Genomic DNA, 13,536 nt, shown 5'->3' with positions numbered 1-13,536 from the left:
ATCATGGGATTATTGTTGTTTGGCCCTTCCGTCCTATCAAATCTCAGGGTATTCCATCACCCGTGCTTGACGAGTATATCAATTATTAATAAATAATTGAAGCAATCAACACCAGTTACATGAATGTGAATTACAAGAAAAACCACAATAAAAGTTCAAAATTAAAGAATATGTGAAATGAGTTTTCATCAGTTTGTTCCCTTCGTTAAAGGTCTGTGTGTAGGTTCAGAATGGCAACAAGAAAGCAACTTTCAATGACATTCACATCTTACCTGGATAAATGATTTTGGAATTTTAACACGTTTACACATTCATGATGTCAACTCACCAGGTGATGGTTGTGATTGTAATACCCTTACACCAATGATGTCAACTCACCAGGTAAAGATTGTGATTTTAATACCCTTACATCCATGATGCTCACCTCACCAGGTAAAGATTGTGATTTTAATGCCCTTACATCCATGATGCTCACCTCACCAGGTAAAGATTGTGATTTTAATACCCTTACATTCATGATGCTCACCTCACCAGGTAAAGATTGTGATTTTAATACCCTTACATTCATGATGCTCACCTCACCAGGTAAAGATTGTGATTTTAATACCCTTACATTCATGGTCCTCACCTTACCAAGGGCCTCTTTTCACAAGAGCTTGCAACATGCTACAAACCAGTCCAAATTAAACACTTAAAAATAAATAAGCATTCTGAGTATTGCACTGCAATACATGTCCCCTACCGACAGTCGGTCATCCGGAAAACTGTTGGGGAAATTACACGTATTGCACTGTGTGAATTATATAATTACCAACTTACGGTCTGAAGTAACTCGGCTAAAAATTATCCGATTTGCACCAAATAAAGTTCATGAATGGTTGCACAGACCCCTACTTCTCACTAAAAGGGGAAAAATAATGTAAATCGGAGTTAAAATAAGCCCGCAAGGTCGATCCGTGGAGTCGCCTGCACATATTGCACTGTGTCAATTATATAATTACCAACTCACGGTCTGAGGTAACTCGGCTAAAAATTATCCGATTTGCACCGAATAAAGTTATGAATGGTTGCACAGACCCCTACGTTTCACTAAAAGGGGAAAAAGAATGTAAATTGGAGTTAAAACAAGGAATATTAACAGCTTTGACTTACCGCACTCCAAATTATAGTCTGGAAAACTGTTGGGGAAATTACCAAAGTTCAAAGTGCCATAACTTTGTCAAAAATGATCAAAACGTCGTGAAGTTCGAACTTGATCTGTAACTTATGAGGAAACCATGTACCAAGTTTGAAATCATGAGCATTAAGAGTTTAGAAAAAAAATTCCGGAAAACTGTTCTTTGCGTGACGGACTGACAGACTGACAGACGGAGGGACGGAGTGCAAACCTATAGTCCCCTCCGGTGTACACCGGTAGGGGACTAATAACTATATTTATCTGAATCCATGCATCAATTGCACACTACCTTTGGGTTGTTGTCTGTGTGGCAAAATGTTGTCGGATTTCTGCACCTAAGAAATGTCGGCCTGTTGAATCCGAGGTTTGCTTTAATATAGTGAAGGTACGTGAATCCGCTGATATTCGCACAATCTGAGATACACCTACCTGCCTGCTTTGTTCTTTCTCCAATACACCGCATCCCACTCCTACCACCAAATACATCACATAGCAAATATCCCAAAGAAACAAACACACCACTCCTTTAAATGGAATACATTCTCATCCTGCCCGATACTGCTTTCATAGCCACACCATTTGCTCCTCAAACACCTGTAACCAAAGCTTTCACTCATTGTCTGCCCAAGATAAACATAGCATGTGCTAAGCATACAGTTTGCCTTTCACCAGCCAGATAAAAACACTCCAGATCAGGTTACACACACCCAAAAATGGCTCAATGACACGAACACAGAACGTTTTAGCCATTTCTCATCTTTGTATAAATTTATTTAATAAGTGAAATATTTATCACCAACATCCTGAATAAATTACAAATACCTGCCACTTGCAGATGATCGTCATCGACTAGATGGATTTCTGAGAAATGTGAATGTTAGGTGCATTTTGGGGTAAAAGTTGGGAACCTCACTTTTTAACATAACTAGGGTATGCTGAATTCGATTAACCTGGTTCCCAAGCCGAATTTTGAGTTTTTGACCTAATTAGCATAAACAAAATGGCCACCAAATTGCCATTTTTGGACAATTTCTTTGAACAAGCATTGATATATCATGTATATACATGCAGCACTTTTTTTTTTTTTTTTTTTTTTTTTGTATACTGAATCGAGGCTCGTGAAAGAGCTAACATTTATTTCACAAACAAATCAACCAGACAAACAAAATATACAAAAAGAGGGAGCGGAAGACAAGATGGGGAGAGAAGGGGAAGCACACAACCACAACATTTGAGAGCAGGGAGAAGTGTGGGAGGGAGAGGGCTTGGGGGCAGGAGGCGTGGGAAGGGGGGGGGGGTGGTGGGAGAAGTATAAAACACAAGGGGACCGAAATTAGCAGGGGTAGAAAAGATCAAGGTTTTGGATGGGGGAGGATAAGAGATGGTGGTGAACAGCTGTTTTAAAGACCTGGAGGGTGGAGTGGGATTGAAGAGAGTGAGGGAGTTTGTTCCAGAGGTGGGAGAAAAGAGGAATGAAGGAGTGAAGGTGAGCAGAAAGTCTTGATTTTGGCAGTTTAACCATAAGAGGGTTGCAGGCAGATCTTGTGCGACCTGTAGGAATATTTGGGGGACAGAGCCCAGAGAGGGCTGGGGGGGCAAGGCCAGAGAGGAGTCGGTAGAAGACGGAAAGACCACCAACCTGCCTGCGGTGAGTGAGTGAAAGGCCCTTGGAGTTAGCTTCATCGCGGGAGATTCCAATGATTCTGAACGCTTTGGTTTCAACAGCGTGAAGACGGGCTAGGTGTGAGGCAGGAGCACCAGACCAGAGGGGAGAGCAGTATTCCATAGAGCTGCGGATGAAAGCCTTGTATGTGGTGAGGAGCTCAGGTGTGCCAAGGAAGGACTTCGCACGACGGAGGATGCCCAGTCGGCGACTGGCTTTGGAGGCCAGATTTGAAATGTGGTTTTCCCAGGAAAGATCATGGCAAATAGTGAGACCCAAAAGCTTGAGTGACAGAACTTCTTGGAGAGGATTATTCAGAAAGTGGATGGGAGGGTTTTCCAGTCGGTCTTTTCGGAGAGACATCGTAAGAGTGTGAGATTTATCAGGATTGAAAGACATGTTCCATTTGTTTGCCCAGTCTGTGATTTTGTCCAGGTCTGCAGAGAGTGAGGAGGCTGCAGACTGCCGATCTGAGGGATGAGGAATGGAGCGACAGAGAGTAGAGTCGTCAGCAAAGAGATAGAGAGGATTTTCAAGAGAGTCAGAGAGATCATTGATGAAGACCAGAAAAAGCACAGGGCCCAGAACACTACCTTGGGGAACTCCAGCCTGAACAGGTAGAGATGAGATGAGAGAAACCCATTCAGGGCCACACGTTGACTATGACCAGAGAGGAAGTCCGCCAGCCATGCGTGGAGATTTCCATGGATACCAAAGGAGGAGAGTTTGGTGAGCAGAGCAGGGTGCCAGACCGTATCGAAGGCACGTGAAATGTCAAGGGAGACGGCTCTAATTTCCTGTTTGGCGTTGAGGACCTCCATCCATTGTTGAGAAAGCAAAAGCAGCATGTCCAGAGTAGAGTGACCAGGTCTGAAACCAAATTGATGATCAGAGATCAAGCCATTGGGGAAGAGGAAAGATTTCATATCTGAATGACATTTCCCTATTGGGAACGGTAGGGACAATCCCACTCACTGTGAGAGCCCAAGATAAAAAAAACAAGTAGGAGTCCAGAAAAATCATATTTACATTGAGGCATAAGAGAAGGCAGCAAAATGGCAAAAGGTACAAACTACCTTGATCAATTAGAGTTCATAGATCACCTTAACCCACTCGGTGTTCAAGGCTATAATTCAACTGAAATTAAATAATGATTTTTTTTAATTCCGGAACTTAAGCACCGTTGATGGTGTCTTATACACCCCCTTATTTAACATGTCCAAGTACTGCAAAACTGGAGGTTTTTGAAAGTACCAAGATGGTGATTGATTTGTGTTTTACTGTGTTCAATTATATGATTCAATTTAAATAAAATAAACATTTTAAAAGCTAGAAAAAACGAGATTCCATACAATCTTACTATAATTCACCAAATGTCTGTCTGTCCGTTCGAAGGTGCCGCAAAAACGGCTGACCTGATCGCAACGATAATTTGGGTGGGTATTCTTGGGACCCCTTGGAGTACAATAGGCTATATTGTTTTTCCAATTTTCCAGTTTTTCCAAACACGATGGAATAATATTTACCGATATGAACAGTGATGTGGCTTTTATTGAAATTCTACAAATACTGTTTAGATTTTGATGAGAATTATGAACCTGCCGCGAATGCGGAAGTGGACAGATTACGCAATGCGCGGGATTGATAATATCCCAATACAACCGTCATTCAATTGTAATGATAAAATCGTTAATCATTTTGTTAAAGTATTGTTATGTCGGGTGGGGTAGCAATATCTAGAGCCAGATAGATCTGAATAGGTAACGTGCTTCGTCTGTCGCAGTAAGGAATCCACTTGTAATAAGTTCCATGTCTAGACCGGTTTGTCGGTTAAGAGTATACCTGTGAACATACCAGGATGTTCGAGTGATAAATAGAGTAGGGATTAAAAGATAACGCCCCTGTGTGTCCAACCTGGTCATCAAGCCTTTGTCCCTTGTGGCAATGCACACCTGTAGACACGTAGTTAGGCTCCTTAGTGCAACACTAAATGATTCCCTTCCCTGACATGACTTTGGAAGACAAACAGGCGAGGGGGCCGGCTCGGGGCGCCGCCGCGTGGACCGCGGCCAGCTTCATCTCCGCTGGGCCTCGCGTAGCACGCTACATGCACAAGTTATGACCACGCTACACGCCACGTGCTACAACCACGCTCAGGACTGTGATTGGTCAACGCGGAAGGCGCGAATCAACGCGGAAGGCACTAAGCTGGAAGGTTCAGTGGAAGTCGCTGGAAGGTTCAGTGGAAGTCGCTGGTTGGTAGCGCGTCAAAGCCGACGTCACCGGCAAGGTTATATCAGCGCGCGCCGAACGACATTTTAGAGAGAGCACATCCGGTTCTTGTTTGCGCAGCCCTTCCTCTTGGACATGCGGTGCTTCGTCTTGCGCAGCACGCTCTCTTCGTCTTGGCAGAGTCCTGTCCCTGGTTGAGTGAGGAGCTTTATTCGTGGTCCTGGCCCTGGTAGAGTTGGCTTGTGAGTTGGCTTGTGAGTAGCAGCGCTAGCTCTCAGCACAGTTCGCAGTCCTGTCCCTGGTCGAGTGGAGAGTTGCAGCTTCAGCAGCTTTAGTCCCGGCCGGCAGCCCGAGTTGAGTCCGACTCCGAGTTGAGTCCGATCCCGAGTTGAGTTGAGTCCGAGCCCGAGTGGAGTTCGCTTGCTTCGTGTAACCCTGCGTTGGACCTTCGGTGCACGGACCTCATGGGGTGGGGAGGGGGGGGGTCGACGAAGAGCCTGGAGTGGGCGCTAGGCTGAGCCTTCGCGGTGCTGTGGTGCTGGAGCGAGGGGCCTCTTGGTATGCAGCGGAGATTGAAGACAAGACCAGATAAGGCCAATACCCATTTCACAATTACATAACGGATGTGTTATTTTGGTTTTTCTTTTCCCTCGTGTGTATTCGAAGTCGGTGTGTGGGATCCCAATCTAGGATTTAGTACATTTTGTTATCGGCGCGTGCTTTTTCTGTCCTTGCCTTTATTTGTAATAAACCCTTATGTTATTTTCCATTCCCTGTTAAACCTGTGTTCGCTTGAGATCATCAATTCCCCGCAGGATCGAAGCCGCGGTCGGCGCGCTCCAGGTACGCGCTTTTGCCGCAGCTTCCACTTTCCTTCTTCCTCCCGCGTCTAGTCGAGTCAGTGTTTGGCCGTCGCCTCAATTAAAGCCGTTTTCGGTCCATCCGCGAGCCTCTGGTATTAACTGGAGGCTCCGCATGACGATCAATTGATGATTGGAATTGAGTGAATACAATTACAATTTTGAATTTGTAATGGTATTCACCCAACCGTACAGAACTTCACATCAGGATTTAAATATTTGTTTATGTCACGAATCTTGTTAAAAGTTTATTTTTTATATTGTTACGGATCGCGGATTAAAGATGTTATTTTACCGAGCGGTTGGTATTACCGCGTCCGAACAGTTACTCCCCGATTAGAACCCAAACGTTGGCCGGATCGCACCACAGATATTCAATCGGGAAACCTCTAAAGCGACCGAAAGAGAATGAAAAGAGAAGAAGACAGAGTACGGAGGAAGAACAGATTTATTATACACACACAAGCAAAAAGAAAGAGCGACCAAAATTATTTACAGCAATGGATGGAAGAAGCAGTCACACAGTGCATCGTTAGCTTAAACTATTCATTTTACTTAACCCCAAGACAACGAGTAGGACAGACGACGTTCACACTTACACGGGGGATATTGCAGGCAGGTAGGGCTTGAGGTGGATTGCTGGAGAGGGAGGCAGGGTCGGAGGCAGCAGCTCTCAATTCCTCGCGTTTTTTGGCGGGAAAACCCTTCGTCGCGTATCCGCTGCCGATGCTTTAGACGTCACGCGCTGGCTCGGGCACACCTGCTCCTCTCCTTCTGGTGGAGCCGTCTCCGTCCTTTCAGCGCGTCTCTCCTTAGCTGGTTTCCTCTCCGAGTACCTCTCCTCTTTGGCTTAGAGCGTTTCGCATCTCACCGCTCCTCTTGGTGTCGCCTCTTCGCTCATCTCCCAGGTCATCTGGTGAAGCAGTCCCTTCCAGTCCCTTTTATTACTTCGGGCGGAATCAAGCCGCCGGCTGCGAGGGCACGCCTACCGGGTCGCTAACCGCGGTGCTGGTTGGCCAAGTGGGGTTGGCTCACTCCTCCCCTCTATGACGAGGTGGAGACACGCCTTTCTTCTCCGAGATTAGCACATGGGCAATGGCGGCTTGCGGGATTGAACACCACTCGCACCCCTTTTTAAAGGGACTTTGGAGAGCAGAGATGTTTGGGGAAATTGAAAGGGCCTACGCTTATTTTGTTTGATACAATGCAAAGTCAATCTAGTGGGAAACACAGATTTAGCCTACATAGAATAAGGAAATACACTATTTAAAAAGATGTATCATGGCCTACGTGTAAGTTTCATGGAATTAACTAGGAGGACGGCTGCGACCATTATTTACATTACGAGGGTGTTACACATAACAAAACCATACTTTTCACATTCGTTACACTTCCTCCAAAATTGTTACACTTCTCAAAAACCGTTACACTTCTCAAATTCGTTACACTTCTCAAAACCGTTACAATATTAATGTTATTTAATTTGTGATTGGAGTTATGCTGTTTGGAATGAAAAAAGAGATATCGAGTTCAAGTGAATGACGAAATGCAGTGACGGTTTTACGTTCTAAACGTGAAATTCACGGATTGCCATATGCAGATTCGCCATTGTCTGGGAATGGAACACACGTACCCGTTTGTTTGCGAACGGGTACGTTTTTCATGGAAGTCCTTCACGAACTTGCTGTCCATGTCTGACGTGTGACTGCAGGTGCTACAGGAATGTGGAATTTATTGGTTTCATGCTTTAGCATTCGCCGTTTCTGCATTGTCTGTTTGCTTATGGCCTCCCACCCATGCATAGCACGGGTACCTCACTAGTTTGACAAATGCAGTCAAAGTACTGCTAAACTGCAGGTTTGTTCAAAATACAACATTCAATTGAAATAAAGTAGTTCCTTGGTCATAGACGGATGGGCTGAGTGAATCAATTACTCAAGCCTACTTTTTGCCATGTGCATGGGGGTAATTACCTCAGTAAAGGAAATCTGTCTTGCAAAGTGAAAGGTGGGGTTAAGCAATTACCCACGTATGTGCGTCTGCATTTTAAAATTGAGTTTCTCAGCAACCGTTGGTCGGATTGACACAAAATTTGCACCACAGTATGCGTCTACTCATGCACAATTTAGTGATAATTATGACGTCATAGGTCATGTGGTACAGATTCCATCCTGTTCAAATTCATTTTCTCGGCAACGGTTGCTCCGATTGACACAATTGTCACCATAGTATGTATGCATCTACTTGTGTATAATTATTTAGTGATAATTATGACATCATAGGTCATGTGGTATGGGGCCCGGAAAAATTTGGACCTCCATCTCCGAAACCACTCCATGGAAAAAACTGAAACGTTGCTCATTGTGAAAAACTCCACATGGGGAATAAGTGTTGTTAACGATGACGTCATTGCTGCCTTCATCATGACGTCATAATTCAACAAGTACAACGCTTAGTCTGATCAGTTTGAATTTTCTTGTGTGTGATCTACCCAACAATTCTATTGCAGAATGTAAATTTATGATGTCATCGCTCATGTGATCTAGCAGCCATATTGGATAAAAAAAAAATTAAGAAAAACCTTCAAAAGAAACAGAAGAGTTGGCTCGCACCAAATTGATTGTGAAGAGTAGCTATTCTATGAATAACATCTAGTTGTATATTCAAACCCCGAGCCCTGCTCAAATTAAATAAATTAAAACCAAAATGATGTTAATCGAGAACTTTTTGATGGATCACCTGCTACAAGCAAGTAACAGTTTACCACAGGATGTATTTATAAAATATGATAAATGATGGGCCACAAAGCCATGGTGCAGGTCTGAGATCCAGATCACGTAAACGTCTCAAATAGTGGATGTCTCGGACAGACGGGCTGCAGAGGGAAGTTAACATACATGGGTAAGAATGGAACATCAACATGGTCATTAATCAGCAAATGCTTGTTGGACCAGGATTCAATGAGAAATTTGACCTGCCAGGTGCAGTGCCCAATCCTACTGGGGAAATAATTTTTTTTTTTAGGTTTGGAAAAAAAATAAAAACTTCTAATAAGCCACCAAACATGATGATGTTCACAAGCTAATCCCAAGCTCACTCATTGGGCCACCCCAAGCACTGTCTTATTCCAAGAGAGTTTCCGTGTACAGCCAGTGTTTGCTGGTTGCATCATTTTCTGCAGGCGTGGCTGTCCACGTGTGTGTGTGTGTGTGTGTGTGTGTGTGTGTGTGTGTGTGTGTGTGTGTGTGTGTGTGTGTGTGTGTGTGTGTGTGTGTGTGTGCTCCACTATGAGCCTTACATCCTGTAGTTTAAAAAGCGCCCAGTTCGTTGTTCCACCACCACTTTGATGCCTGTAGTTGTGAAGATGTTCTCAAGTGACAGAAGTTGGGGTCTATTACAAACACATCAAATTCTCAGCTACGTCGTTACCCCGCGCTCACGAAGCGAAAAGCAGGGTTAAGCGATCGGTTGCGTGTACATGCGTGTCTGCATTTTTAAAATTAATTTTCTCAGCAAGCGCTGGTCCGATCGACACGAAATTTTACGGCACAGCAACGCCTCCTGTATAATGTTAATGATAATTATGACATCATAGTTCAAGTGGTACAGACGCCATCTTTGAAAAACGTTCCACCTCTATCTTCAAAACAGCTCAATGGTAAAAATGGAAACATGTTTCATCAAGTACTCCCCATGGGGAATAAGATATGTTAATTATGTCATCGGTGCCTTCATTATGACGTCATGATTCGACAAGAAGAACGCTTGATTGATCAGTATGAAATTTTTTATTTCCTCGACAACTGCAAGTCCGATGGACACAATTTTCACCACAGAAGTGCCTCCTCCTTCAGAATGTATTACTGATAATGACGTCATAGGTCACGTGCTACAGGCGCCATCTTGGAAAAACCGAAAAACATTGCACATCTATATCTCCGAAACCGCTCCATGGAAAAAATCGAAACGTGGCTCATTGTAAATAACTCTGCGTGTGGAATAAGCGTTCCTAACGATGACGTTATTGGTACCTTAATCATGGTCATAATTCGACCAGTACTATGCTTAGTCCGATCATTTTGAAATTTATCGTGTGATCTACGTTACAATTATATTTGGGAATGTAAATTTATGATGTCATCGGTCACATGGTTTGGCAGCCATATTGGATCAAAGGAAAAAAAAAAAAAAAAAAAAAACAGAAGAGTTGCCTCGCACCAGGCCCTTCTCAATACTGTGCGGGGTAAGTATTCTCTGAATACTATGTAGTTACAATGAGCATCCGCACAATTCGTTTTTTGCACCTCCATAAAGTTCAAATTTTGTAGATGACAGGATGACCCCTTCCCCCCTCAACCGAAAACAAACTATGCAGTGATGAGGTTTATCTTTCAAACATTTATTATCAGCCTTGCACAAAATAGCAACAAAGAGAACATTTGAAAAACAAACATGAAATGCCCGGATGCACTATTCGTTTGCAGGTTCTTTTTGGCATGCACTGGTGCGGCACACCGACGCGAAGGAACGCCACGTGCTCCAGAACGTCCAGGTACGGACGTTTGGAAAGGGTGTAAAATTTTGGCATTTCTTATGGACACCGTTTTCCTTCTTGAGCATCAAATGCCAGAGTAGTTAAAACCACAAGCACATCATCTCGCCACGGTCGGTGACTTTGCACAATTTAAGAGTTTGCACATTTGTGGTAATTAAAAAAAAACTTCTCGTACACTTTGGTATACCATACGGAGTACTTTTGATCTTGTGAATAACACCAATATCAATACGAGATATGATGGATTGATAAGGCAAGGTTACCATGCTGCAAATAACTCGCCCAACGGGCTACTAGATCTACTTATTACATACACAAAATGGCAAGATTTCTTATTCCCCCCCCCCCCCCCCCCGTCCCCCACTTGTCTGTATACTCTTCATTGCGTATGTAATATGTCAATGGCCTCCAAGCTAATGTGCTAAGGTCCACGGTATGCTACGCGTGGCCAAATCAAAAGCCCAAATCTTAACGATCTTGAACACAAAACTAAGTAACTCCGTTTTGTTTTTATTTTAAAGAATAAAAGCCGTGAAATGTCCACATAAAAAGAAAAACACCAAGACCTCAATAGTTAAAAAAATTCCTAACAATGGCTAAATGGTTCCACAAATGGGAGTGGGGTGAGACAAATAAATAAACAATAAATACCATACTCTTATACTAAAATAATTATCGCAAAGTTGTGTCAATTCACCAATGTTTTGAGGACATGCCAAAAAAGGTGGACCTCTTGTGCTAGAACCAGACTGATTGATGAAAGATTAACCAATCATGCCAGGAGGACAGTGATCATCGACTGCCATGAATGATCATGCCAGGAGGACAGCAACCATTGACAGCCATGATCCTGCCAGGAGGACAGCAACCATTGATTGCCATGATCCTGCCAGGGGACAGCAACCATCGATTGCCATGATCCTGCCAGAGGACAGCAACCATTGACTGCCATGATCCTTCCAGGAGGACAGCAACCATTTACTACCATGATCCTTCCAGGAGGACAGCAACCATTGACTGCCATGATCCTGCCAGGAGGACAGCAACCATTGACTGCCATGATCCTGCCAGGGGACAGCAACCATCGATTGCCATGATCCTGCCAGAGGACAGCAACCATTGACTGCCATGATCCTTCCAGGAGGACAGCAACCATTTACTACCATGATCCTGCCAGAAGGACAGCAACCATTGACTGCAATGCGCCATAAAGATGACACAAACGTGGTTGTAGACTAGATTAGAAAAATCTTAAATAAGCAAACCTTGTAAACTTCATACTCTTCAGAGAACCCCGTCAGTTTTCACACGGACAACTCACATCTGCATTAACAAGGTGCTCAGCTCACCACAAAGTCAACAATGGAGGGTGAAAGTCTTAGAGCAGCTTCTTCTGCAATTCCGCCTCAAAAACCATGCGGTCAAAGGAACGTGGGTTGGTCTGTTGACGCACCTTCTCACGGACGTCGAACGAAGCACGGGCAATCGAACGAGACTCTGCAATTGCAGCCTCTTTCTCCCGAGTGATTTGCTCGCTCCGCCGTTCCTTGAGGCGAACTTGATGGAGACGCTCCCGCTGCCTCGCTTCCTCTTCTTCGACAACCCGGCGCCTGTTTGCCTCGTGTGCCCTCTCCTTCTCGATACGGCTCCGCACAGCTCGCTGCGCTCGCCTCGTGGCACTTTCCTCTGCTACCTGGCATGCTTCCAGGAGTCTCCTCTCTTTGTCCCTCACCCGCTCCTCTCGTTGTTGCCGCTGCTCTCTGGCTTGCTTCTCTACTTCAATTTTAGCTCTGCGTAGTTGCGCATCCTCTCGGGCAGCTCGCTCTTGCAGTTCCCGGTCGCGCTGTGCCAGCAGTTCTACTTGCTTCGCCTCAAAACGTCGCAATTTCTCGTGGGCCTGAAGACGGCGGTTCTCTTCCTCTATATGTGCAACTTTTGCCAAATCTTCCTGAAGCTGTAGCCTCTTAAACTTGTCCTTCTCGGCAGCCATTTTCTTCACCCGTTGTTCCCGCTCTTCCCTCTCCAGTCGTTTCTGCTCTGCCTGGGAGAGCCGCTCTTGCAGTCCGAGCGTGACCCTTTCCCGCAACGCTGCCTCTTCTTGCTCGTTTTCTCGCTGCTTCTGCTCTTGCTGCCGCTTGCGTTGCCACGCTTCTCGTTTTGCTACCTCCAGCCTCTTACGCCTCACCTCATCTTGTTGACTTAATTGCTGTTGCCAGCGCTCATCCTGCTCACGAAAAAGCTTTTTCATAAGAGCAGCTCGCTCATGTTGCTCTTCTTCCAAATGTGTCATACGTGCCTCTTTGCTCCGTTCCCAGCTCGAATAGTGTTCATGAAGAGTGCGGCGCCGCTCTCGCTCCTCCTGTGCTCTCCGCACCTCCTCACACTTTCGCTCTTCTTCCCATCGCCTATGCGCTGCCATTCGCCCTTCTGAAAACATGCATCGCTCCTGGTGCCTTGCGAGCATCAGGGCAGCAATCTTACGGTCACGTTCAGGGAGCTCCCTTGGCCCGTTCACCTTTACCACGAGCCACTCCACTTGAGCTGCCGTGTTAAGGTCATGACTCAAGTCGCTCAGGCTGAAGCTTCTCCCTGAAAGAGCACACGGCCGATCTATACGGGGCCTTTCCAACAAATGTCGCACCATTTCAGACGTGGCCTTTCTGATCTTTGGACGTTGCATCTCAGTTGTTGGACAACGCAGACCGCTGCTCAGGGTCCCTCGTTCTCTCACGCTTCTGTGTCCAATTCGTCCTCTCCCAATTCTCACCTCGACTTTTCCTCGGCTGCATCCCTCCCTTCCCTCTCCACCATCGCTTGTTGTGGTGGTGTTGCTCGTGCTGGCTGGGGACAGGCACCAGGGGATGGTGCGGCAGGTGCGGCGTAGAGCAGGTGGGTGCCGTGGCGTGGAGGGGGTCTCTGCTCCCTGGTCAGTAACGGTACGAACGTCATCAGCAGCACCGTCGTTTTCTGGGTCCTCAACTTCGGGCGGCGGCAACGGAGGGGGGGATGGAGGCAGTGGAGGCATGACCTTTTGCGTCATTTCCCCGAC

General features: G+C 45.4%; 1 protein-coding gene across 1 annotated transcript in view; it reads right to left on the bottom strand.

The window, feature by feature from the left end:
* Window positions 1-13,530, bottom strand: part of LOC137440024 (uncharacterized) — a 33,049-nt gene extending 19,519 nt beyond the window's left edge. Inside the window, exons 1-2 of the mRNA XM_068136379.2 lie at window positions 11,869-13,530; window positions 11,473-11,657 (exon numbers count right to left, since the gene is read on the bottom strand). Of these exons, the coding sequence (XP_067992480.2) occupies window positions 11,473-11,657; window positions 11,869-13,527 (1,844 nt within the window). The 5' untranslated portion in view covers window positions 13,528-13,530. The remainder of the gene's footprint in view (window positions 1-11,472; window positions 11,658-11,868) is intronic.
* Between the last annotated feature and the right edge of the window lie 6 nt (window positions 13,531-13,536).

This window comes from Myxine glutinosa, chromosome 5, assembly GCF_964187855.1.
Source record: "Myxine glutinosa chromosome 5, kmMyxGlut1.1, whole genome shotgun sequence".
Taxonomy (NCBI): Eukaryota; Metazoa; Chordata; class Myxini; order Myxiniformes; family Myxinidae; genus Myxine; species Myxine glutinosa.
The sequence above is the reverse complement of the archived record's forward strand: the minus strand, read 5'-3'. Positions and strand labels throughout refer to the sequence as shown.